Source organism: Strongylocentrotus purpuratus, unplaced genomic scaffold (genome assembly GCF_000002235.5).
Source record: "Strongylocentrotus purpuratus isolate Spur 01 unplaced genomic scaffold, Spur_5.0 spur5_scaffold_7, whole genome shotgun sequence".
NCBI classification, from domain to species: domain Eukaryota; kingdom Metazoa; phylum Echinodermata; class Echinoidea; order Camarodonta; family Strongylocentrotidae; genus Strongylocentrotus; species Strongylocentrotus purpuratus.
Window position 1 is genome coordinate 18,300,036 of NW_022145613.1, and position 27,909 is coordinate 18,327,944.

The 27,909-nt window shown below is 35.7% G+C and overlaps 1 protein-coding gene across 2 annotated transcripts in view; it reads right to left on the bottom strand.

Annotated features, from left to right (window-relative positions):
- LOC115919752 (tensin-1-like) overlaps positions 1-23,716 on the bottom strand; it is a 43,526-nt gene extending 19,810 nt beyond the window's left edge. For both annotated transcript variants that reach the window (XM_030973872.1, XM_030973871.1), the window contains exons 1-3: positions 21,731-23,716; positions 3,151-3,228; positions 2,163-2,288 (exon numbers count right to left, since the gene is read on the bottom strand). In XM_030973872.1, the coding sequence (XP_030829732.1) occupies positions 2,163-2,288; positions 3,151-3,228; positions 21,731-22,205 (679 nt within the window). In that variant the 5' untranslated portion in view covers positions 22,206-23,716. The remainder of the gene's footprint in view (positions 1-2,162; positions 2,289-3,150; positions 3,229-21,730) is intronic.
- Between the last annotated feature and the right edge of the window lie 4,193 nt (positions 23,717-27,909).

Sequence of the window (27,909 nt, forward strand, 5' to 3'; positions counted from 1 at the left end):
GAGCGCAAGAGGGGAAAAGAGCAAGACGGAGAAAGAGAAAGAGAAAGAGAAAGAGAAAGAAAAAGAAAGAAAGAGAGAGAGAGAGAGAGAGAGAGAGAGAGATTGAGGGAGACAGACAGAGAGGGCAAAGTGAGAGGGGTGTGGTGAAAAACGATGGAGAAAGAGGGAGACAAAGAGAAAGGGAGAGAGAGAGAGAGAGAGAGAGAGAGCAAGGGTTATGGATAGAAAAAAGCAAGGAAAAGAGGGGAAATGAGAAATATTGAAAGTGAGAGAAAGAGAAAGATAAATACAGAGAGTGAAAGAGAGAAGGAGGGAAAGGAAAGAGAGAAAGAGAGAGAGAGAGAGAGAGAGAGAGAGAGAGAGAGAATGAGAAAGGGAAGAGAGCCTGATAGAGAAGAACGGCACTGCCTGCAACACATCCAAAGATAAGAAAGAGGAAAATGTGATAAAATATTTTATGAAAGGATAACTTGAGGTCTCAAATCAAGATTAAGATCAAGTCAGGAAGGGGATATGATGCAATGCCATCAGATAGACATACATCTCAGATGCACTCCAGATGTTTTCAAAGGAAGATCTACTCTGGTTAATGACAAGTGTTTGAGTTGTGATCGTATGATAATATTTAGAGGCGTACTCAATTACTCATGATGTCATGATGGGACATTAAACTATCAAGATGCAACTGAATACAGTTCAAAATCCTGGCTTGAAACCGTAGATCTGCATACATTTTGTGTGCAGAACACCATTGCTGCCCTTCCATCAAATAATATTCAATCCCTTAATACACTGCCTGGTTAATGAAACAATTGAGTCATTAAACGATTCAGGTCAAGCAATTTAATATCTGTCCAAGATGCCAAATTTTGTAATGAAGCCTCAATAACCAGCCCATTTTTCTACCTAGGTCAACATTTGAAGCTATGAAAATTGATTGTATCTAAATTCTATAATTATTGCATACAACTGATTTGATTCAACAATCATTTATAGATGTATAAATCAAAAGGACATAGTATTCCTTCAGAAGACGGCATATATGCAAATGTTGATGGCATTACCAGAGCCTAAAGCACTAGGCCAAGATTTGAACACACAACTTTCATTCTGTGAGCCAGGAGGCCAAGCAACTGTGCCCCTCGATGTAAGCCTGATTAGTAACTCTATGGTAACAAATCCTTACAAATGCAATAGCAAACTATCAAATGGTCCTGACTTGGCTTCATGCAGCCCAAGTACTTAACGAAAAGTTGAGCAAAGCTAGGGATGATCTAACTAAAGTTATGCAACTTCTTCTTTTCTTTCCTTTCCTTTCCTTAAAGTAAATACTTAGTAGAGGATAAGGATTAACAAACATTTGTCTTACTATTTACATAGTGTGGTAAATGAGAGTAGAAGTTGGACTTTCAAAAAGATCAGAGTGAACTTAATGAAAGTGATGAAGAAAAGGTCAATCATTGTGATGTTTGAAACATATCCACGTTGTTAGACTCTTGGAAGAGAATCTGAGATATTATAACAAATCTGCTTAGCTTCCCAATTGATTGAACGATTGCTTGATCGATCGCAGGATCGATAGATTTTACATCATGATCAATTGGAATTGCAAAAAAGCAATTAATTGATAACTTACCTTTAAGTTACGGGGCCAAGGTCATAAATTGCTTTAAGCCTTGAAGCTTTTAATCAGTATAAATCTTCAGATCTTTCTGTCTACCTTAATTATCACTTCATCAGTGTACTTATTCTTATGGCCTAGACATGTCATATTCAATATCCTAATCAAAAAGTAAAGCCAACTACATATAGCATTATTAGACTATAAAAAGTATCATCATGAAGTACATGTATGAATGACTCGTTTGTAATTTCGAATTTCTATTATCTTTAGTCTATTAAGTACTACCGGTTTTGCAATTTAACACATCACACAGGACCAAAACAGTTAACTTTGAACAGAACCTCAAAGTCTGTATGGCACATAAATTCAAGTAAGGACCCTCTCGCTGCTCTTAGTTATCACATTAAGCTCATATATAGTTTGTAACTTCAAATTAATTAAAGTGTTGTAACCACGAGTTTTTTCGCACGGTCCCCAATTACAACATAACTTTGAAAGTTACAACTACGACAACTGAACTACAAAGTTGTTTTCTTACCTTTTCTTGGTGTCGTGTTCGCTGGTACCTGTGCTACTTTCAGTGCTAAACCAAACGCCCCTGGGAAGGAATTGCTGTCTCTTACGATAAACGTTCCAGGAGGTCTGTCCTTCAAAATATTGATTGCTAAAATAAAGAGAAGGTGAGGGAGAAAGTAGAAATTAAAGTCATAAAATCAGAATGTATTAATTATTGGCCAAATTTGTTATCATTTTGACGACTTCAGAACCATGCAGTACCCACCAATACTGATATGCTATATGATCAACCTTTTTTGATCCATTCCACACTGTTTCTTTCACAATGTTTCTTTCACAATGCAATCGCATGACCAGAATTCAACTTTATCTTTAACCCTAGGCTGTGAACATTTTATATACCTCTAACCCATAGATACCCTCCAACAATTCCTTCCCTTATTCCCTAATCAATTTCCATCCTCTCTACATCCTTTCCTCTTCCTTCTTGCATCACTTCTGTCTCCAGAGAGGGCTGCAGCTTGTCTCTCTTTAGTACCCCCGTTCTTGTCTATCTTCTATCCCCATCTCTTCTCCTCTCTGAACCTTCTCTTCCTTTACATCCCCATCTCCCCATCTTTCTCTCTCAACCCCCCCCCCCCAACATTGGTTTCTTGTATTCTTGTATTCTATACTCTCTATCTCTTACCCTCTCTCCTGATGCTCTTGCTTCGCTCTCGCTCATTCTCTCTCTGTCTATCTATCCATCTCTATCCCATCACTTTCTGCCTTTCCCTCTCTAACCATTCTCTCTATCCTTCTTCCTATCCTCCTGTCTGTCTCCCTTTCCCCACCACCCCCCCCCTCTCTCTCTCTCTCTCTCTCTCTCACCCTTCCTCATATTTTCCTTCATTCCCCTTCTTTCCTTTTCTCTCCCTCTCTCTTTCAAAAGCTGTACCTCTCCCAATCACTATCTTTCTTTCTTTCTCCCTCCCTCTTTCATTCTTCCTCCCTACGGGAGAGTATCTTACCATCGTCCCTTGTTATGCTAGGCTTGTACCACCAGGCTGACAGATCCTTGACAAAGCGAACATGTTCTACGCTGGGATCTGAAAGAGTAACATGAAAGAATAGTTAGAAACAATCATTGTAAATAAATGTATCTTAATAAATTGTTCATTTTTATAATTTATTACAGGTTTTTTTTGCTGAAAAAAGAGACTAGTTGTGATAATCAACTTGACTAAAAGAATTTTGATTATAATATAGTTAATTAAGTCGGAAGACATCTATTGAGCTTTATAGAATATTTTAAGATTAAGATTTGAAAAAATAACCCCAAAAATATATATATTGAAACCAAGATTTTCCTCCACCTTATGTGTGGATGAAATCTGAAGATTTGCGATGAGTGTCATCACCATCCTCATCATGAGGATGACCAACACAATTGACCATTAAAATGTCATCGTTCTCTTCTCTTCATCAGTCATCATCATAATCACTATAATCCTCATCATCATCATCACCATCATCACCACCATCACCAATTTATCTTATGCCTTTTACATGTAACTGTGGAGCTATCATTTATGAGTAGTTTTTATGAAAAAACATAGCAGTTTTTTTTTTAATACTGGGATTTAATGACTTCATAGGAATTATTTGTTGGCCCGCCCTGTGAATGTTGGAGCTCAGATAAAAATCATCCAAGCATGTATAATAATCATCCATACCCAGACAGCCTACCACCTACGCTATCACCCAAAATAATTCCATTACTCCTATTACTTCCGTGTTAACAACTCCGGAATCGATGGCAGTTTACGGAGCGCCTCACTCTTTAAAAGAATTCACCCCGGAAAGGAAGAGCAGAGATCGCCAATGAATGTCTTGGCGTGTAATATTGGACTCAATAAATCTTGCCCGTTTTGGGTTCGATGATCGTAAACCGACAGAGAGAACCAATAACGAGAAGGGGCTGCATAGGGTGCTGTTATTACTTATCAATCAAACTGTTTATTCGTAGCTAGGAAGGGCAAAAATGCTCTACATTTTAGGGGTTTGTTTTGAAAAGAAGGTTGATACCCGGTAGTTATTCTTCATGTTAATTTTGAGCTGCAGTTGATGAAGAAATATATAATATCTTTTGATTCAGCTGCTTGAAAACAATTTTCATGACTTGAGTTTTATGCTGTCTTCACATAAAAATGTACAACTACTCCCTGCATATTGATTTAGTGGGAAGCTTTAATAGGTTGAACGGGGCATCAAATGTGTTTTAGGAGAATTCATTAATGTCATGGACTCCTACATGCATGATGTCAAGCTCTAACAAACACCAATCTAATAACTCAAACCTCCTTCACACTTAATTTGTTATCTGACAAAAACCTTCTTTACTACAAGAAATATGAGTTTTAATACAAAGAGATAAACTTAAGTGATTTTAACTGTTTGATACAGACCTACTTTGTATTTCTGAACACTACACATTGCTATATTCTTGTCATGTTAAATATCATAGTTATTATGATTCTGATGACGGTGATGATAATCTTTGATGTTTATATTGTTGCTGTGATAATCATCACCGTCATTCTAATCACCATCACTATTTACACTTTTAACTTCTGTACTCGATTGTTTATAACAAAGAAAGTCCCCATCTAAATCTGCCTGAATACTCTTCACACAACTATCGATGATTCTTGAGAAAAATACCTAATTAGGGCACAGGCAAATAATGGATCTTAATTACAATTTACACCAGCTAAATAAATTAGATGCATAGAGTACAAGGGAACCTTGTTATTAAACACCTCATATCGAGCTCTCATGGATATGGGCATACAAAAATTATAATATAGATTAATTTTCAACTCAGTAAGCCATTAACTTCTCCCCCAATACATTTTCATTTGCTCAATTCTAACTGCTGCATTCCAGTAATGAACTTGAATCCAATTTACATGTAGGTACAGTAATGAGAAATCACTCCTCTTAAATGACTTTTATCCTCCATGTAATAATTGTAATTAAATGAAATGTTTATTTAAATATATAATAATTCCTCTTAATATCTCCTTATGGTTACCATATTTTCCAATAAAACTTAACAGCCGCAAAGACTAAGAAAGTAATCTTAGAAGTGAAAATAATATGGAGCCTTGATCATGAACTGAATTTTCAAATGACCAGAATCAAACTTTGAATAAGCGTCAAGTTCTGACTATCCCTCGCTTGCGGAGAGTGTGAAGATTCCACACGAAGAGTTGCAGTGATTTTTGTTGGTATTTGTGAGGAAGTTTGTGGGTCAGTGTGTCAATACAATGAATCTCTGATCCTAAACAAACCAAGTCATATTAAAGGGTAGGTCAATATTGACTGAAGCCAGAGAACGTGTTTACTCACTTCTTGAAAGCTAATTATCATTCATTACTTAGTCTCAAGCTAAGACCTTCACTCATGGTCAGCACAAATCAAACAAAATGGCACCAACATTGGGGTACAATTGTCTAAATGTCTGTACTGGTGTGTGGATATGTTCATTAGTTCTATAATTTCAATTTCACATCAAAATTTCTGATATAACTGTTTTCAAACATCATACTCATGAACTGAATTTATGTTTTGAAGTTTTAAATCCTCTCTTTATAAAGCAATACTCCCTTTACAAATACCTGCCTGGATATGGATTTATCAACTTGTACAATATAAAGCTAATGAAATGTCATGCCAAGTCTGTTTGGCTTATAACATTTTAAGTGTTTAAATAGATGTTCATAGAAAGAACATACATGTAGTTAGCACAAGCCTTAAAGGTAAAGACCAGTTATGGTCATGCGATTGCATTGTGAAAGAAACGTTGTGGAATCGATCAGAAAAGGTTGATCATCTAGCATCTAGCATCTGCAAGGTTCTGGAATCATCAAAATGATAAGAAATTTGGCCCATTCTTCGTAAAGTTACAAGCACTATACACAGAAAGATGTATATGGGACTACCCTATATCTCTCACAGACCATGAGAGAAACAAATTTACCAAATATATGAATTAGTAGGCGGTTTCCCGGCAAATTTTTTATCATCATGTATTAGTCAAAACATATTCTTTCACATGATTGGTAATGAGAGCTTCCATTTCATTTTTTTTTAAATTGGGGCGTTTCCAATACTGGTCTTTACCTTTAATAATATTTTTCACTTTTCAATAATCAAATATCTACATGGTCTAGAAAGGCAAGACCACAACCATGAAGATATAACAGACTTAAAAAGTAGGTCAACCAAAGGTTTGTTTGTTTTATTTTTATGATTTGTTTCCATGGAGATGGATAAAAATTGGTTATAATTGTATTTGGATTGTGGTCATAATGAATTTTCTATGAGATAAGACACAATACATCATGAAACGGCTCATATTTGACAGCTATTCCGACTCAAAAGCTCAAAAGCTAAAAAATTTGGAATCATTTTCTGATTCTAGTGTTTCAAGTAACAAAACAAAAAAGTTGAAACAACAGAAAATGACCTGATAAAATCTCGTCTGGAGATGAGAAACCAGAGACAAATTTCTAATCCACTTTTTCAATAAAAGAATGCATGAAAATGCAGACAGCTGAAATACAGTAGAGTAATTCAATACAGAGTTTAATACAAAGAATTATGATGCCCTTTTGATTGTGCTCCTACTATAATGCACTTCAAGGAAATGGCAATTTTATAAAATATAAAATTATTCTTTTAAATCCTCTTTGATGGCAATAATTTTGCTCTCTGAAACCCAATTTTACATAGGCCTGATCCTATAAGTTCATGTTGTGTAGTTTAAATAGCCATGATACTTTTGTAAACTCATGTCATAAGAGGTTATAATCCAATCAAATTTCTTTAAAATTACCCTCAACCGACATTGATATTGACAAGTTTTAGATCTACTTATAGTACCAAAAGTAACCAAAACAATCTTGAGCAGAATATTTACAATTACATTTAGTAAGATTTTTTTGTTCACTTATCGGTAATAAAAAAAGAGATTTTGATTGCAACTGTAAAATCTCAGACGAATCTCACAAAATGCTACATGTACATGTGTGAAAAGCCTTACAGTCCCAGATATATCACAGAATAAAGATATACGTAATGCACAATCAGACATTTTGCAGGTTTCTTTAGTATGAGGGTAGGATTAACTAGGATTAAAGAGGGCAAGCTATTCAGTGAAATAGACCACCTAAATCTCTTTTCTCATTCAAGACAAGGATAAATCCCTGAACCCAAACCACAGGAAAGAGGGGCTGCCTGGTGAGTCATTTCATTTCAAAGATTAAAAAGAAAGAAAAAAATTGGCAAAACACCTGAGAAAAAGAATGATAAAGAGAAAGATGGAGAGAGAAACGGAGAGAGAGAGAGACACACACACACACACACACACTAAAATAAAAAGAAAAAAAGAAAAGAGTGTGTGGGGGGAGGGGGGTTGTAAAAAGATTCAGAAAGAAAAAAGAAAAGTCGGGGAAAAATACATTTTCTATGTTTATCTGTGATTTGTTCTCTTTTGTAAGTTGTTTTTAACATTTAGACCTAACTTGCCTCTAATTACAACATAATCACCCCTATTGTAACATTCTACACTTCTAAGATATCCAAAGTCCCTGAAGTACAATTGAAAAATTAGACTATTCATAGGGCCACTCCACAACGGACCATAGTCTAACACCATCTCATGTTTAAGTAATACAAGTCATGTAACTTGATGTAAGTAAGTGGGGTCTCTTTGAAGAAAAAAAGTAATTTTCCACACAAACAAACGATAGAGAAAAGAATGTTGCACAATGATGTGAATGTCTGGAAGGTATCCAAAAGCTTGGAGTGGTGACTCACACACAAAACCTGGAAGGACAGGTCACTGAACTAATATATATATCCAGTGCATAATTACATTAATATTTTAACCATTCTTTCTGGCATCAAATTAGAAGCTGAATTTTATTCAACACTTTTTTTTCTTGCCCCCCCCCCCCCGTATATATATTCAAAATATTAAACAGTTCTCGAAAAGCTTTGCCAAAATGCTATGACAAAGAAAAATGCTTCTTGAATAAATTACAATTCTGCAACTTCAAGAATGTGTACAAGTCATCATAATATCGTTAACTTAGAAACTGAAATATGAGGTAATAATTTTACTTAGACTTCGAAAGTAATACAAGTACTATTAGCTCAAATTGAAATTTTTAAGTCCATGGTCCATCGTACCCCTATTGATTCAAGAATAAAAAACTATTTTAATAGTTTCATTAAAATAATTCACGCGCCTCGGAATAGAATTTCTAGATAGACAGTGCTATAGAAATGCCTATAATTATTATCATTATTATTAATGGCCCACAGCCTAACGGCAAACAAGCCTTTCATCTCCAACACCTAGCTCATTCATGAAGTAAACCGATTAACTACAAGCATTCTCAGTTCTTGGTAGGTGCCGCATCACTCACTTTACATTCCAAGAACCCCAGCCCATCATCATCTTCATCTCGTGAAAAACAAGGTGCTAGGAGCACTCTCTTCATCATTTCACAGAATTCTGAAAACTTGTTAAATGCATTGTAAAATGTATAGATCGTCTTAGCGAGACTGAGGGAGCAATATAACCCATTGTATCACTATGAATATGAAGGACAAAGGAAGCGGACAAAATATACAGTTCCTCAGGTAGACAAAGAAACATTCCTTCACTGCTATTATGTAAAAAGGTGAATATGCATGTGACACCTGTTCTACACATTTTTACATAATAGCAGTGAAGGGATGTTCCTTTGTCTACCTGAGGAACTGTATATTTTGTCCGCTTTCTTTGTCAGTCATATTCATAGTGTATATTTGTCAAATAGTGTACATAAATGTCTCAACATCGACTGTATACATGTGATGGTAAGGTGCTTCTGCACTATTAATATTTTTTTCTGTTTTTGAGCCAGACAGGGGGCGTTAACTCTGTGTTTAAAGTGTAGGAGTCAACGTCCCTCTGGCCCTCAACAGACAGACAATAGTAATAACAAATATTGTTAGGCTCATAAAGAAAATTTAGGAGGAAAGACAGACAGACAGACAGAGAGACAGACAGACAGACAGAGAGACAGTCAATCCCTAATCCTTAAACTTGTCAAGATATTGCTTGTAATCCTGTCTTAATCCAATATTAGGAATAAACAAGATGAATTCTAGTTATTCCAGGACCCATTGTAATTGGATTTGGCTTGTAAGGATTTGCGGAAGCAGCAACACAGCTTACAGGCTGAAAGCATTCTGCAGTAAAACCCAATGTAATAGCATTGACAAGAATCAAAGCCAACAAATTTGTAATACCTGTAAGGACATCTGAAGACAAATTGTGATAACAATATGTCTCATATTGGAATATAAATTGTTTTGTGAAACAATGTTAGATTCTTGATATTGGAGTGCCAATACAGAGATAAATTGTGTGCAAAATATTTAATCTGAAATAAAAGATAAAGCAAAGAACTTTCTTCTTTTGGTTTAAAAATGTGCAAGCTTATGCTCTACATAGAAAGTGTTTAGGTCATCTAGTTAGTGCTAGAAGGGTGTTAACTCTAAGTACCTAGTTAATGCCCTTCTGGCTCTCAACAGGCAATACAGTCTGATAACTTCTATGCAGTAGAAACATGGCATCTACATATCACTGAGTGTCTGTGTGTGGCCTTCAACTTTGATAAGAATACAAACAAATGATAAGCAATCTTAAACATTTTTTTTAAAACAGTTACTCATCCAACAACCATATTTCATCTCCTACTTGATAAGCACTTAACTTCAAATTTTATCTTATACTGATGTTTATGTACACTACAGCCGGGTGACAGTAGAGACGCATACATTACTTGTAGTAGCTGTATAATTTAATGTGTTATAATATGCTCTTGTCTATTTAATCAGCAGAATTATATGTATAATGTGATCAGTGAACTATATAGATGTTAATCTATCAAATTATGAAAATTTCTCAGAGATACAGTGAAAATGGGTTTTAGACGTTTCACTCAAATGAATGATAAAGGCATAAGAACGCTTTAAATCAAAAGTTTTCTCTTTTCCGCCTAAACAATCAGATAACAATGATGCAGGTTGTAAATTACAAGAAGATGGGTCCATGCAAGCTTGATTTTGAAAGGCCTTCAGAGACCTGGCAAGCTGATCCGTGTATTTAACGGCTTTATCTCCTAGCCTCCATAATAATAGGAGGAATTAAAGAAACAGGGCTTTACAGAGTGACTCATGTGGCATTGTGGTCAAATAAAAGTACCTACAACTGATCTGATTCTCATGACCTTTGCTACAGATTTCAAAAGTTCTGAGTTTCTAGTTATTTTTCTTCGAGGCATGGATGGGTGATGATGATGGATCAATCTTTCTAATTCTAAGAACTTAAAAGGAAGAAATTACTTCTGGCTTAGTTGCTTGATAGGATTACATAAGTGAATGAACTATAAGAGATCTTAAATATTTGATTGACTGTAATTGGGACATGGTTAAGTGATTGAAGGTGAATTGTGAGCCAAAATGTCCTAAAACTAATCAAAGTAAAGCCCTTTTGAAGTAATTTTTCCCCCAAGACCATGGCCTTGTCTTATAAAGAGGTGTGTGATTGATCTAATTGATACACACCCTCCAATCAATGACAATGTTTTATGAACATCTGCATATTTACAATTGATATCATTCTCAAGTTAGGTTACATCGAATTTGGATCTACATGTATCACTATTTGGACTATAAGACACGACCTCGGGGTCCTAACACCAAAACCAAGAAGAAATATTTTGGTTACATTCATTAAGTATTGTAAAACACAAAACTGATCCCGCTACATCAAAGTTTTACAAAAATAGAGGGGGAAAAAATGTTATCTCCGGGCAAACTATGAGAATGAAAACCACAACAAATGTTGAACCAGGTAAGTGAATTTTGTGCACTGAAATGATAAATGAGAGAAGGTCGGGGGGGGGGGGGGGGGACAAAAGACACAAACTCAGGTGTGCTGCAGCACTCCTTGTTGTTACCAGGGGCACAGCACCCTTGATAGACAGTCCAATATACTGGGGTGCTGTCAGCTACTTTTGCAGAGAAAAGGGACCAAAAATATTATTAAAAAGTTTGGAGTGAAAGACATAACCTTTAATAAATATGTTATAAGCCTATAGACATGCATGGTGTTTTTGTGGTCTACCTTTTGTCAAGTTTAGGCAGGTGATAAATATTGTTGACATGGTAGAATGAAAAAAGACACTCAATCATTTCTATTTTCAGTCAGCTACCTTTTGGTATTCTTGTGACTTGATTGAGCACAATGCAATGCCTGAAATATGCTGTCACAGTCTCGGAATGTTGTCCGCGGGTATGTGTCTTGATAATGGAATATTTTGAGGTTTACCAAAACCTAACCTACAAGAGGTGTCAGCCTGAATAAAAACATGCTTCGCAATCTATCAGCTTTGGCATGATGATGGATAGCACTAGGCTATACTCCAGAATATACTTGAACAGGTACAGAACCATTTATATGATAGCAGGTTTCATCATTATTATTACAGTGCGGAATGAAGCTGGTAGCAGAGAATGTTTGAGAAACTCCTGTAGCAATATATGCATGTACTGCACTGCTAAAAATATAAAAATTAATGTCTTCAGTGATATGCAGTTTCTTTGAGTAATACCAAACTTATCGGCTCTTGTTAAACTAAACAATTTGATGTGTACCAATCACAACAATAACAACAACAATTCTTTATGTTAGGGAAACTATGTCACTATAATATATTAAAAATATGAGCTTCACATATTGTTCTTAAAAAGAGATGGTGCACATTAAATACCCTCTCAATTAACTAAAAGCGGCATATGTGGGTAGACAACAGCTTGTGCACACTTGTACACATTCAAGTTTGCCACTACGGAATCCAGGTCGGACTTGGACGACTTGGGAAGGGTTTTATGTCATTCTTTACTCTCTTCATACCTAAAATAATTGAGGTTCATTTTAAACATTAAATTATATACAAATCTTTTTACTGTGATCAGTACACATTAAATCTAACTAAATGTTTTGGTTTGGTCAAAGGAAAGTCTAACAAAGCAACAACTTAGAGCCAGGTCTACTTTATGATGCTCAACACGATGTTCTCCTGGCATGTGGGGGTTAAATCAAATCAAATTGTTTGGATTACTTGCCAATTTAGGCCAGGAGTTTAGGAAAAGCCCTACCAAATTCTAGTATTTGTTTTCACTCTATCAAATTCAAGACAAATTGAAAGACAAGACGATATAATAAATCTATATTTTGATTCGACTTTGTCCATAGTTTGAATTGCTTGTTCTAAACTAAAAATGTAATACATGTGTATAAACTGAGAAAACAAAAAAGAACTTGAACCTTTTTTTTAGATTTAGTGCATTTACTCCATTTAGTTGTCATGCACTTTCCATTACTATAAGAGGAAAAGGGTATGTTCAATAAGTCTGAGGAAATGGAAAGAAATCGAAAATGGGACCCTAAAAACAATTCAATTCCCTCCAAATAGAAACACATAACAAAATGGAAATAGCCTCCATTCTCTTTTATGTAGTGTCCCATTGCAACTAAATGATCTAATCACACACAAGACAATATGATTCAAAACATTTCAAATGGCAATACAGCAAATGTCATGGGTCGTAATCAATGTTTTCCATGTGAAACAATTATGTTACAAAACATTTGTTTATTTTAAATTGTTGACATTTAATAAAAACTTTTGGGTCAAAAGCAGATTGAGCGAAAGAATTTCTCAGAGATCACACAGAAACCAAACCTCTTTCTTCTGATGAAAAAGAAAGTGACCTATTTTGGTGTAAATCTGGATGTATTCTTTCACAAATTAAATTGTATTTCTGAATGCATCCCTTTAACTTGTTTTCATCACCCTCTCCAGTCTCCACATACATACGCAACCCCAGCACACTTCTGATCCATATTTGGACATCTAAATCATAACAAATCTACCATATGCTATTGGATACATCTGTGAAATCAATTTTTGTATATCCATCCTATTGTGTCTGTGGTAATGGTGGGTGTCGTGCTATGGAAACATCTAATTACAAAGAAAGGGTCGCTGTAGCAATGGCATTGTTACATGTATGTGTTGAAAGATACTCATGACGTTTGTACGAGCAGCACTTGACCTAGATAAACCTATACTTTCAAAAAGGAAATTCACTGCACCCTCATTTTATTGTTTCGCCCCTTAGTAACCATGATAAAATATGTAGCATGTTTTATGAATTAACAATTCTCATTTAAAATAATACAACAAATTTGTGACATTGAATTCATCAAATTTTCTTTACAAAATTTATAAAGCCCAATTATTCAAAACAAGTCAAACTGGCAATTTATGCACTCCTTCATCATGTTCATAACAGCAATCTAAAAAACCAATGACCTTTACACCAAAACGTACAAAATATTTGTGACAGTGCAATTCATCAAATTTTCTTTACAAAATTTATAAAGCTCAATTATTCAAAACAAGTCAAAGTACAAAATATATGTGAATGTGTAATTCATCAAATTTTCTTTACAAAATGTATAAAGCCCAATTATTCAAAACAAGTCAAACTGGCACTGAAAAATACTTTATGACACACCTTCGTGGCATTCTTATGGCTTTCTTGCTGCCCTAACCTTTTATGCTCAATTACCTCTGCCTGAAATGCCAAGCCACCTCTCGTATAATAGTTACACCAGCTATTGACCAACGTTCCCCTTGACAGGGGAACTCCTTAAAACCCTAAAATGGAGCTATTGTGTACTTGACATTGTTGGGGGCATGTTAATCCTATTACAGGGATCAAAAGGGGTGTCAATTGTTCCCCCTGGTGTGAATGTCAACACAGGTGTAACTTTAATCCTATTTATTGCCATTGAGGATAAGTAACAAGCTATATGGGCATGTTCACACGTGTAGAAAATCATAATAAGTTAAGTGGCTTAAGTGTGATATCATAAAAACTATCATGAATAATGGTATGTTAAGAAATGCAAAGTGCTCAAAGTGAATCCTGGTAAACAAGGGTATCCTGTACTGAAATTGATTTTATACAAAAATCTTTATAAGAAAACACTGTATGCAACATGGAAATCAAGATTGTTAAGAATTTAAATGCTTGTCAATTTTAAATGAACACCTAGAATATCTAGGATATCAAACAAAGCATTGTTAAAACTTTAAATGCTATGATGCAGAAAGCCAGAAGCTAAAACGATTGCCAAGTTGGAGAGATATTTGACATTGGGTATGTCAATATCTTGATTAGAAATGCATTGCCAATAGGAAATATAATTATGTTGTGGTGAAAACCTCAAAATGCAATCCCCTTTCCACCAATTTCAAACTACCCTGGTTAATTATCCGAAGAATTTTCATCCATTTCTGATGCTGGCGCTAGCTCGAGTGTCACAAATATGTGCGAATTCACATTTAGAATACTGTACCAAATTATGGTAAAAAAAACTTTAAAAATACCTCAATTTTATTTAAAAAAAAGATAATGTAGGACACATGCATGTAGATGCAAAGTGGAAATAGGACTTACTTCCTATTTGCTGGAATTTGAAATATGGTAGGCTTGAAATGAGTAATATTGGTTGGTTTTCGGAATAGCTAACTAGATCAATGGTGTTCTTTTTCATAACATCTCGTGTTGAGAGCTAGAAGGGAATTAAATCTGTGCTAAATGATACCATTTAAAACCCTTTCCCCCTTGAGTATAATTATGATGTAATACCTTTTGGTATCACTTGAAATAAAATCATTCCTAGTATGAACACACAAACACATGCACTAATGTATAAATAGGCTTGGTGTGGGGTGAAACAGTGCCTTTGAATTGGTGTTGAAAACCGATCGGTTCATTGTATTCAAGAAAGTGTCAAGGATCTATTCTTTTCCACCTTGTCCAAGAAGATTGATCGACGAGAGGGATCGCACAAGACTGCGCCTGCATGTGTTTCTAAACAATTTCGTCTGTTGGTCGATTGCCAGTGCCATCTCGCAGAATCAATTTGGAAGTCGTTTCTCGGTTCAGAGCTAAATTGAGAAGAAACCATCATAGTGCCTTGCGTGCAGACATGCCAGGGAATTTGTTGATGCAATAAATACAGAACCGGTAGATACTGCAGCTCCATCCCATGAACTTTGCTGCACGCCATCATCCTTAAGGTCATGATTTTCCTTTTCTTGTATAGTGAATGAATATACCGGTAAACTACACTTTGTAACGGAGACGACAAGACAAATATATTCCTGGAAATCTCAAGATGATTTCAAATTTCAGGAAAATGGAGGCACTTTTAGTAATTCTATATTCTTTTGCTCAGCAATGGAAATTTGTTTTGTCAAAGAACAGCTGTTGTTACATTTTGATTAATCAAATATTATCAACCATATCTTATCAAAAATGAAGTCCTAACATTTACAGAGTAAACCTCAGCATTAAAAAAATGTCATTGGCATAGATAAAAGTTGTCCAACTCCTCATAAAGCCAGCATCAGGTCCGGTCCGATGCAGCTATGACGCAAGTGTTTTTTATGGAGAGACAGCTGATGGGTTCGTGTAGGTGGTATAAAGCTGAGCATGGGGATAGCTCTTCCGCTCAACTTCACATCCAAAATGAAAATTATCATCATGCTTCGTAAACTACAACAATGGGAGTTTGGCCAGAAATGTAAGCGGATTTGAGGGCCCCTCGACACCTCCCCAATGCCCGAGTTTGACACCTTCCACAGCTCTATACTGCAGATATAAAAAATTTGTGTGTCCTTTTCTTTCATGTGTGTTTAAACAGTGGAAGGCAATTTAAATTTGTAATAGCAGCCAGTGCATGCAGTTGGTCTCTAAAATAAATGCAAGTGCATAAACTGTTTTTTTTTTTTAACTCAAGTCGTTGCTAAGATTATTTTAAAGATATGAATGTATTAGCAAAGAAAATAATACTAAGCTGGAAGAATTGTTGAATATACTTTAATTTTTAGCCTATGTTATGTTTCACTCAATCATTGAGTTATTAATGTAAATATGTATTGCTATTATGGAAAATTGAAACCTCGCTTGAGGATAAGAGAAAAAAAATAAACTGTTCTGTTTAATACTACATGTAGGCCTTAGCACATTTTTATGTTGGATCCATGTATATAGCACAACCATTAAATCACTTCAAGATAATAATGTATGAGGCATTTTTTATTTCTATAATGAATTACGATTGAATTTGGTTTGAAATGGCAATTCTTTAAGAAATCATTGATTTATAAAATGGCAAATTTTGTTGGAGGTAAATTTGTATTCCTTTCATCACTAATCAAAGTAATATGAACTTTCACTTTGAAACAGTGGAATCTAATTAACATTATTGAATTTCTCTCTCCACCATCATGCATTAACCCACGTATATCCTTCCTAAAGTCACATTCGTCCCACCAACATGTAATCCAATGACGTAAATGGGTTATACACACAGATTATCAGTGTGATTTAGTTGGCTATAGACAGATATCTCAAGTGTTATGATCATGATTTTGGATATGATGAACATGACGATTGTGACTCTCCAACTCTCTTGATGGCTTGGCAGATGGTTTCATTCGTATGTGATTTAATGAGGTGGAATTTGTATTCAGGTTAAAAATACCCCTGTGATATATCTTCAGGATTGATTATTTGATTGCACTTTTTTTCTATATAGCTGCAAGTTGGATGATGTATAACTGGAATGGTTTTATGTACAACTTAAAGACAGTTCTACAGGCATACAGTATATCGCCATTTTGCTTGAAATGTTTATTTAATATTGTATTGAACTGAATTTAATTTAAATTGCTAATATCTTATCTTAACTTTACTGGTGAATTCTGAATTGGATAGAACTTACACAAATAATAAAACCAGGCAATTTGAAAAAAAAAATTTGATTTGATTGTCTTGAAACTTATTTTCTAAAATCCTAATAAAAATATCCTTGTCACCAGCTTCAATCTATATCCTCTTCAATAAGGATAAATGGGTCAAGTAATGTACATCAAGTCATAAGGCCTATTTTCATTTGACTGAAGTTGCAAAATAACCTGCTATCTTAACTAGCCCGTTCCCAAATTAGCCAGCTAATTTGCGTCTTCATCAGTCCGCAGTTGCAATGCAATTAGCGGGTTATTTGATCAAGAAAATATCCGGAGAAAGCTTGGTCTTAATTGTTTCCAAAAAACCCTGCTATTTGGGAAATTGCGGGCTAATTTGCACCCGTCTTCATCTAGTTTGTGATGAGCCTATCAATTTTGAGCTTCGGGAAAATACGGTAGCAGGTTATTTTGCAGCTTCGGTCTGATGAAGCAATCTTTATATTGTCTACTAACATGACTGAGTGCCAGAAGGGAGTAAGTGCATACATGTGCATGTACCTTCAAAGACTTAAAGCCTTATAGCTGTTCTGGCTGATAAAACTTGTACCAGTAATTAGAAGGCAAACAATGCTCATGTTACCTTGCAAACAAACTTGACGATGTCATGTCTACTCTTTTGTTTGTGTGTGTGTGTGTGGGTGTGGTTAATGTCTCCAGCAGATCAACATGGCAGAAATCAATCTCAAATATAGATCTGTTCTTTCTCAGACCACTCTCTGACAATTAATCTGTAATCAGTACTGAAAATAGATAAGATAATTCCTGGACTACTGCACTGCTTTGACAAGTCATTAGAGGATATATTTCAAGCAGGTCTGCTGGAAAAGTTCAAGAAGAAATATGATTCCTCATTACACTCCTCATTATCTCTCACATTACAGAAGATAAAAGCTGACTTATCTAACTCTATGAACATATTTTGTGCCTCATGTTTTTCAAAGTTCTATTTGATACTGTTATGATGTTTGATGCAAAAAAAAATAATGTAGAAATTGAAGAATAGCTTTTTAAAAGACTGTATATTCCTGGGATTTGGGTCATTATAAGTTTCCAAGTTTCATTTATTTTTTCTAAAACAATATTAAAAAGTGTCTTACTGTCTGTAAAGTTCTTGACACTAATGGTTTGTTGTAATAACATAAATATATATGCATGAATACAATCTATATTCATCATAGTATTCCAGTTAAGTGCTTAGAAACATTACTTTGTACTGAGCGCTACATGTACATAACGTTACTTTGTATTTTTGTTAAGTGTTTAGAAAGATTGTATTAAGCGCTTTATAAATGTAATATATTATTATTATTATTACATAAATCCATATTTATAGGTCTACATGCATGCAAGAATGCTAAACTGGATCTACAGGCGAACATGAATGCAGATACTTCAAGACAGAAAATGTTGAACAAGAATTTAAAAAAAATAGCAAGTAACTGTGAAACTGTGTCAGTTCAAACGTTTGCTTGTCAAGCTTCAACCGGTCAAAAGCTTGTTACACCAAGGGATTTAACCCTGAGCATATTGGTCAACAACTCAGCCTTGTAACTGTGGTAAAGAACTTGAGCAAATTTGTAGAAGGAGATTCGACATGACGTCCTGAGTAACAACAGGAACTTGCTAAACTTTGAAAATCAAAACCGGCTAATTTGATTGGTGCAAGCTTTCAGGGGTTGAATTGTATCAAAGTGTTGTGAAGTTCATAAGAATGAAACTTGAACAGATTGACACCTAATTTTTCTTGTATGCCCGAGAGATTGCTACTTTTGATGACCTGTTTGTTGCTTTAGGGGGAAATGAAAGAGAAATAACTTCTGAGAACTATTATAGGACTAATGGGCAATTTGAGAATTCACTTAATCTCTATAAAATGAAGGTCTTCTAGCTAAACTTCCACCTTTTTCTTCTTCTGGGGGGGGGGGGGGGGTGGGGGGTGGTAAGAGATGAGTAGGCAGAAGATAAGGTGAAGGGCTACTGAAAACATGCGACCCCACTTCTACTAACCAGAATTACACCCCCCCCCCCTCCAATTCCCTTTAGCCCTTCTGCCTGTCTTCCCAAAACCTCACTTTGTATCTCAAAACTATCAATTATGCTTTTCACTTCCAAGTATTGTTTTCCCCCTAAGGAGCCGTTCCTGAAATTCGGTAGTTGATCTTGACACTCAAGAATAGCCTATTTCTTACAATTCTAATTGATTTTCCAGATGGGCTTTGAAAGGAGTGGACAGGGCCATCATTCATCTTCTTACATGTCATCAAGTAATGGAGGAAATTGCCGAGATGTTTTGAGGAGGAGGAGGAATTTGAAGATGGATCCGAATATATTTACTCCCAAGGTATTACGTGTAGATTTGTGGAGCGACTGGAGTCCCTAACTTGATATACATGTACATCGGGATTCTGTACTACCATCAGCAAAACGTATGTCTAAACCATGGAAATGCTGTTAGTCCTTTATTTTAGAAGAAAGCTGCCCCTCCCCCAAACTTTTAAGGCATTTAATCTCATATTGTTATGTTACATGCATAGTTTCCCATACTGTCAGTATTCCCTTCATTTATCTGTTTATTCATAGGTCTTACTGCAAACATTGACGATAATTAAATCAGCTTATGTATATTCCATCCCCAATGATTACTTTCAAACAACTTCTGCAAATTATCTGATAAGTTCAGATCGGGCTCATCTGTTTGTTGATATACGGCTTGAACTCAATCACGACATGTATTTCATTCAATCATATCATATAATCTGAATACATACCATGCAATTCATATCACAATGTCAATCAAAACTCAACCCATGTTCTCAACTTTTCATCACGCATAAAGTCATGGTCGATCAAACCAACATAAACAGAAACGGATGTATAGATATCAATCACAAAATCCATCAATATTACAATACTGTCTATTACAAACATTGAATACAGAGATCAAGAGATCATTGAGTGATCCCCTTTCTATTTGTCATCCATTTAACAAGTCAATGACCTATGCCCTCAATCCATTAACCCTTGTAAAGCATCTATTCTTCGTTTCTATTATCTTCTATACTACAACACAGCTGAACAGTTTTTACAATTCATGAACAAGCAAGGAATTTATCTGCATGTAGTGTATAGAGCTCTTTGGTTTGGTAAAATCAATAATTTCAACTTGTGGACCATGTAGCAGTATATTGTCTGTATACAGAGCCAGATGTGCATTAACTCTATGTAAAATTACACTAGTTAACACCCTTCTGGCTATTAAAAGATGCTATTATCACTTATTGCCCATCTGAATATCATCAGAAGTAATATTAAAAAACAAATTATCAATCCCCTCAAATGTTTATGCCAAGACAAAAAAATGTATCAACAATTGTAAAAAGCTTGCAACTGAAATTGTAGCATGCTGCTTGTTTTTGTGAATCCTGTGAGAGGTATCGTTTGTTTAAACGACTCCATCCCACAAATGGATGATCATGGTCATGCAAGTACATGGACATCGAGCTCAACAACGATTAGAGTCCATCAAAGCCAGAATCCTACATACACGTGACCTTGATATACATCTAATAGATCACGCTTAGTCCGTTACCCTTGAAACATATCTCTTTCATTAGAACGAGGTAGGAGCAGACAAACTCGGAATCGACAAATGTGGTACAATTTGGGAATGGATCTACAAATTAGCTTGACAAAATTGATTAACTGTTTCACGAGATGCGGCAGTCGCAATTTCAATTTTCAACCCCTCGATCGACCGCTTTCCCAAATAAAACCCACAGAAAGAAGGCTACCAATGGGGAAGGGACGTGTTTGAAAACAAAATGGACAATTTTCACATCTATATTCTACGATTTTGGGGAGAGCATTAGCGTTTGAGGAAATTGAATTTCACGGCTAATGGGGCTGGGCGATGTGGCCGAACTGATTTTGTGTGGCACGTTTTCACATTGAACTTCGCATTAAGAAAATGTCAATCCATTGATGATTTAATCACTATGGATTACAGTTTGAATAGAGTAGAGCCATTACAAAAAGAATTGGATATAGTGAATCAACTATATTCACTGCTTCAAGTGAGTAAAAAAAATATATAGCTTGTAAAATTTCATTGAAATTATATCACATTGTGATTGCTGCTCAGCAGGGCAATCTTGTTTTTTGAAATATATGCAACAATTTATTTATCGCTGTTATATAAATCTTACATGATATAGCTACTACATGTACCTGTCACCCCAATTGCAGACATATAATACTTTACTAGAAATATGATCATAACAATAAGGCCTAAAAAAAGATGTTGCTTTGCCCTTTAGGTGCCATAACATGGGTCAGTTGGTCAGAAATCTTTTTTTCCTCCCTCTTTGGGCTGATATTTCTCAGTTTTGAATGATTTAATACATATTTTTTTAATTCATTAAACCTTTTTTTTCTCTAAAAAATGGTTTAAATTTTTTTTTTTTAAAGCCGACTGTAGATTACAAGATTTTTTGGTCGGTCGCAAAAGGCATTACAACTTTTTTTTTTAAATGCCTAATTGTGATTGCAGTTTTAAGGATAAAATTGATTTTAAAAAATGAAAGTGACTTACCAGCTAATGAACTTGAGCTGCCATAGGGTGATAACTTCTGTGTGTAGTAGAAATTTGAGGGTGTGCTTCTCCCGCTGAGTGTTGGCGGCGTTACGCTGCCGTTGAGGCCGCCCTTTCCTGATAATCCGCCCGGGCTCGGCAATTGTCCCTCACTGTAAATAGAAGAATACCCACTATCTTTATCATGTTCATCTTCCACAATCAAAGGTGAAAGTTCACCTTCCACAACCACAGGTGAAAGTTCAAAGGTCAACTCGGCCAGTCGACTCTCGACCTCTTCAAATTCGTCCAGGAACTCATAGTCCTGGTCTGTTTCGTCGATCTGCGGCGACTTCTTCTCCGGGATGATGTCCAGGGAAGGGCTGAATGACGACGTGATGTCATAATTCGTTAACCTTTTGACCCACATTTCCAGTTCTGCAAACGGATCGGGATCGTTGTCCGTCGTACATGCGTTTGAATTTTTGTTTGCCATGTTGAAATGTACTACCAGCCTTTACCTCTACAACTCTTCAAATTCAAAAAGTTTTCCTTCAAACTGAATTTGTGTAAACTTGGGTATTCAGTGAAACCTCACATGCTAATGCTCTAAAAATTAAGCTCTGTCTAGTTGCTCACTTGCTCTTGCTCTCTGACGTCACATCCGGATAACCGCCGAGAAACAGCAAGTGCACAATCTTACAATTCCTTTCCAAATCAATACAATTATCTTCACCTTGAGACAAGGAACGCAATCCATCAGAACGCAATTAATCAAACTGTTTCAGACCATGCGATCAAATCAAATCTTGACAATTTTCCAATAAAACTCTAGTTATGCAGAGAGCAACAACGACAGGCGTTGCTTCAAGTTATAAGCACAAATAACAAAATGACAGATGTGTATCCTTCGTACTTCCTGTAGATATTACACCCCAGAAATATCACTGTGGATCTAGGCGCTGTCAGATACTTATAGAGGATCACACAGATTTAGACATTTTCTGGGTGAAAATGAGTGGAATCAAGAATTATGTGACAAATCGTTGAAACGAAAAGAGCATGCTCAATAAATCAAAAACTTCAAGCAAATGATTGTCAATATTCCTATTTCCAAAAGATAAAATCCTTAGTGGGTTGATGAGACGCTATTGCTTGAGAAGCTCAACTTTCTGAGAATAGCAACTAATTAGCTTTTCGCTGGAGGCTAGATATGTAATGGCTATGCTTAAAGCAAATAGGCACGTACTTGTAGCAACAAGGAAATGTCCCCAGAGGTTATGTCTTGCTGATTTTAATGAGGTTACTAAGTAAGTATAGCCACAAAAAGTTCAACGACAGCCGAAGTTCACTGGTGTCGAAATCTCGCCTTGAACAAAGAACTTTCTCCTAGGCCAGAAGCGACAGAGCGAAGACAAGCCTTCAAATCAGAACCCACTGTTTAAAGTAACCAAAGGAAGATATGACTAAAGAATAAAGTTAGCTGATGTGTTCTTGAAAAATTGAAGTAAAGATAGGGTTTGTAAAAATTGTAATGTGAAGTTGATGAAAACTGAAGTCTTTCTTGAATGATGCTTCCTAGTTTAAGATTAGAGACCTGTCAACGCAGATTTTAAAGTCGATTTCCTGAACCTGAGACTCCGATATCATAAAAGCCTCTGTAAATACCATATCCTCCTATAAATGATAGGAAATGAAGAGAGATTTTAATCTGTGATTCCGTCGGCTTCTGTGTGAGATGGTGACATGGATCGTGAGATCGCTATGGTGATACACTGCCTCCCGTTAAACGGTGTCTCGTTGGACTTCGGGGGAAGCGACGACAAATCTTGAAGATACGGAATATTGTGGCGCACTTTCGAGGGAAGCCAGGCGAAAATTATGAGGCTTGTCCCAAATGAAAGCACAGATATGAGACATGGAAAGAGGGGAGCTCTCTTGAGGTTAGACGTCGTTTATAGGCTTGTGTGTCATGAAGCACATAATACAGCTCCACGCTGAATCCATAGAAAAACCACAGTGATTTAGGCGTCACCTCATGAGCCTTCAAGCAGAAAAATTTGATCAGGGCATGAAGGAACTACCGAAGACTAATGCTACTTAGTTCAGATCCAATGAATTTGGTAGCTCAAACCAGGGTCAGGGATATATATCTCCCTGCTCAAACTATAGCTGTACTCTTCCTCTAATGAGCCCCGGCCGTATCCAGCTGAAAAATCAGAAACCTATGATCTTCAAAGATATTTTACAAGGTCTCATGTTAGTACTTTGAATTGTGTACAAAGACAAAGTCCAAAGCAAAGCGTTTCCGGTCAACCTTCAAGGCATGTAGTACACAAATCTCAACTGGATGCTGCTATCGATGTAGATAGAGAATAAACAAGTCCATGCGAAGGTAATAAACAGCTATGCAAATATGATTCTCAGTTCAAGTTGAATATCCTAGCTGGGACGGATCTAAAATCTGGCAGCATCACAAGAAAAATTCCATTAAATTCCAAGAATTAACTGTGGGTTTTCACCAAAAATGAGTTTTCTGGCTGCCCAGCTATAGCCAGCCATGTGTTCATGCACCAACACCATACAGTAGAATGGTTTACAATAGCTGGGTGACAGTTTGATAAAGAGCCAGAACAAAAATATAAAAGAAGAGAAGAATTATCTTCCAAGGATAACCGATCCCAAAACCACACGCTCTATGGACCAAGTGTAAATGGTGGGGAATTCCAATTCAATGCCAAACTGTGCAGTGTGTGTGTGTGAGTACTCTGTTCTGCTGGGGGAGTGCATGCATGCATAGTGTATACACACAGAGCTTGACTGTGAGTGGGCGGGTACTGTATTCTGACGCCTCATTGGTGGAAACTTTCCAAGCATGACAGCCAACCACAGTAAGGCCTTGCTAGACTGTACTGATGATGATGATGATGATGATGGGCAAATGGCATCTATGCTTAAAGTCTATACTTCTCAAAAATGTGAAATATGGCCTCTACTCTAGCAATGGAAACTCAGTGCAGAGCTAATGTGTATGAATGTTGAGAGAATGATTTTGGTTCTAGTAAACAACAGCCAGTTAAACAGTAAGTTATGAACAAGAACAGATAACTTTCATAAAAAGAGAAAAGATATGGATTTTTTTCAGAATAAAATCTCAAAAGAAAGAGAGATGTATTTACAACACAATTGGGTCAACATTTTGAAGACATTTTATCAAAATGTGTTAAAGAAACAATCTACATTTCTATCATACAAAAAAGGATTAGCACAAAGAAAAATAATCCTATAAAGAGAAAAAAAAGGAAAAGAAACATATTGCCACAGAAAAGGGGGAAACTGTAGATACAAGAGGTCTTTGATTAGGGGAGGAGTACCTATCATATAGGCTTAATATGATACCCATAGTAATCTTTCTCAAGATAGGAGCAAGCTATAAATCTTTACCCCTCAATATCCCCCTCTCAGTATGGTGAGCATGAAGGAAACTGACTCATGATTCAAGTTAACCTCTTGCTCTTATGGAACATGGTTTTCCCCCTTTTTTTCTTCTTGTAATTATGTTATCCCACTCATCTTAAAGGCATAAAGAAGAACAGAAATAGAGATAGTGAAGATAGAGTCTTGTTTTTGTGCTTAATGAGCCAGACTTATCAGAGATATTATGAAACTATATTGTATACAAATTTGAATATCATTGGTAAAGGGGGAGGGAGTGGACCAAATGGCCCATGCCCCTTTTTGAAGCAATAGTTCTCATGTTGCTGAAGTATACAACAACATTTTGTCGCAACATTTTTGTATTTTCACAGAATTTCTTCCTTCATTATAAAAGATTTCTGGATTTGTCACTACTTAATAAACCATCTAACATTAAAACTACTTTAAATGCATCTAGGTGTACTATTATAGATAATTAGCTAAATATTTTCTCCTCCTCCCTCATCTAAAGTAATGCATTTGTAATCTGAGCAATCAGATTACTGCAAACCTTTGATGTACAAAACTCATACAATTGCTTTGAAATCCTGTCTTTTCTTCCATTCTATGACATGAACAGGAAAGGGATAGCCAACCCTAATACAACATCCTTCTCATTAATGTAAAATACATGGATACAATAGCTATTGTCATCAAACCACGACCCATAATAAGGTAAATGTTCTCAAGAGGGAACATGTGGTGTTGACAATGGCCTAGTTATTCAAGGGTTTTTGACAAATTCAACATGACATCTACTCTAAGCAAACAGAATCATCAAACTTTTGAAATGAAACCAGAATCCTTGTAAAAATTGGGTTAGAAGAAAACCAACAGGAACCATAAATAACAAGTGCATCACTGAAACAATACCTGATGGATCGAGTAAAACATTTAGTAAAACCTCAGGATATATTCAGCTTTCCAAATTCATTCAAACATACCCACTTCCTCCAAGCCAAGCCTATGAAATTATTATAATAATAAAGGCTCGTCTCTGCTCAGGTATGTCAGCTACCTTTCATTTTCAGCCAGAGACATAAAAATCAATGACCAACATTTTTATATGACCACGAAACCACGTACGATAAAGGCCGGATCACACAAGGTTGCGTATACCTAATGAAGCAAACTTCCACTTGGCATAATTGACATTGTAGGAGTAGTGCCCCAAGGGTTGCTTGTGCGGCGGCGTCCGTCCGTCGTTTGTATGTTCTATGGTCTGCAACTCTGCATGTTATCCGTCAAGAAGGCAAAGCCATCGTATTGGGATGCTTGTAAAACAATATTGTTTGATAAAATCTTTTTAATTCAAAATCTATTTAATATATTGTGTTTTGAATATAAGTCCTTTTTCATATTTATAATTGAAATTATCTGCAAGAGATGTATTGAATTAAAATCTAAATTTTTGTGAAAATGTAATTTCTTGGTTTATCGGAAGAAAAAATGCAGCAAAGCAAGGAAATTGCCCTTTAAAGATAACTTCAGACAATAAATTCTATTTGATTAATCACACCTTGATGCTAATAACATTACTTATGGAATTTCATCTCACTTCAATATCAATTACCATATACAAAAAGATGCTCCTTGTTTTTCATATTCATACAGGCTATCGCAAAAATGTTATACAAATTTAAAAACAGGACAGGTTCAAATCAAGTGTCATACACATAAACAAGTCCAATGACAGTTGAATTCAGTCTTATCATGAAAACAGAAGTCAAAATTACTCTACCATTGAAACACCATTAGCTAAGAATAGAACGCGCCTTTTTCAACTGACAATATTGGACTGCAGTCGTCTGCAAACCAAGGCTGCGATCTTGGTGAGAAAAAGAACAAAAGGAAAACTTCAACATTGTTTGAAATTTCTCCCTTTCTCACACCAACACATATCTAGCTTCTCACCAGGTTTCATTCATGTTTGCGTCTGACCGATCTGGGCGGTACGATATTTCTAGCCTTTTGACAAAACATTTACGAGTTGATTATGCCGGCAAGAATCAATTTCATGCAATTCTGAATACCTCTATTTCTTATCCAAACAGAAGTTAAATACTCCCGTCGATCGGTATTGTTGTCTATTGTCCTCAATCAAAACCACAATTTGTGAGACTCATGTCACACCACAGAAATGGAACATAAACTTGAACAATTGCTTGCTTAGCTCTTATTTCACATGACCTTCGCTTATAACGGTGCAAGCATCAATCATATATCTGTCAGTTTGAGAGCGTTGGTCTTGAGCAAAAAAAAAATGTGATTGTGCTCTGGTATAATTTACTGTATCACCTCTCATTGAAAAATTTATGAAGAAAAATGTATTCCTCATTTGAAGAAAGCAAGTTACACACAAATAGCAAGTTGTGTAGTTTTGTTGTCATTGTATGTAATAAATCATATATATGTCAATTTAACAGTGTTATATTGAGAGAAAGGAATTGTTTCTCTTGAACAATCTAACACAATTAGCCAAAGAAGGGTGCAAATGTAAACATAGCAAGTTTGTAGGTTTTTTTTTTTTTTATTGCATACCGGTAAACAATTCTTCCTCATGAATATAGAAATAAAAGAGTAATTATTTTACTCAAAATATTATCTACCTCCATTAAAAATGCAATCATGGGTATTCTCTAAATAAAAAAAGAAAGAAATCCAAAAAAAAAAGGAGTTAAAAAAAGAAAGAAAACCTGGATGCACATGTAGGCCCCTACACC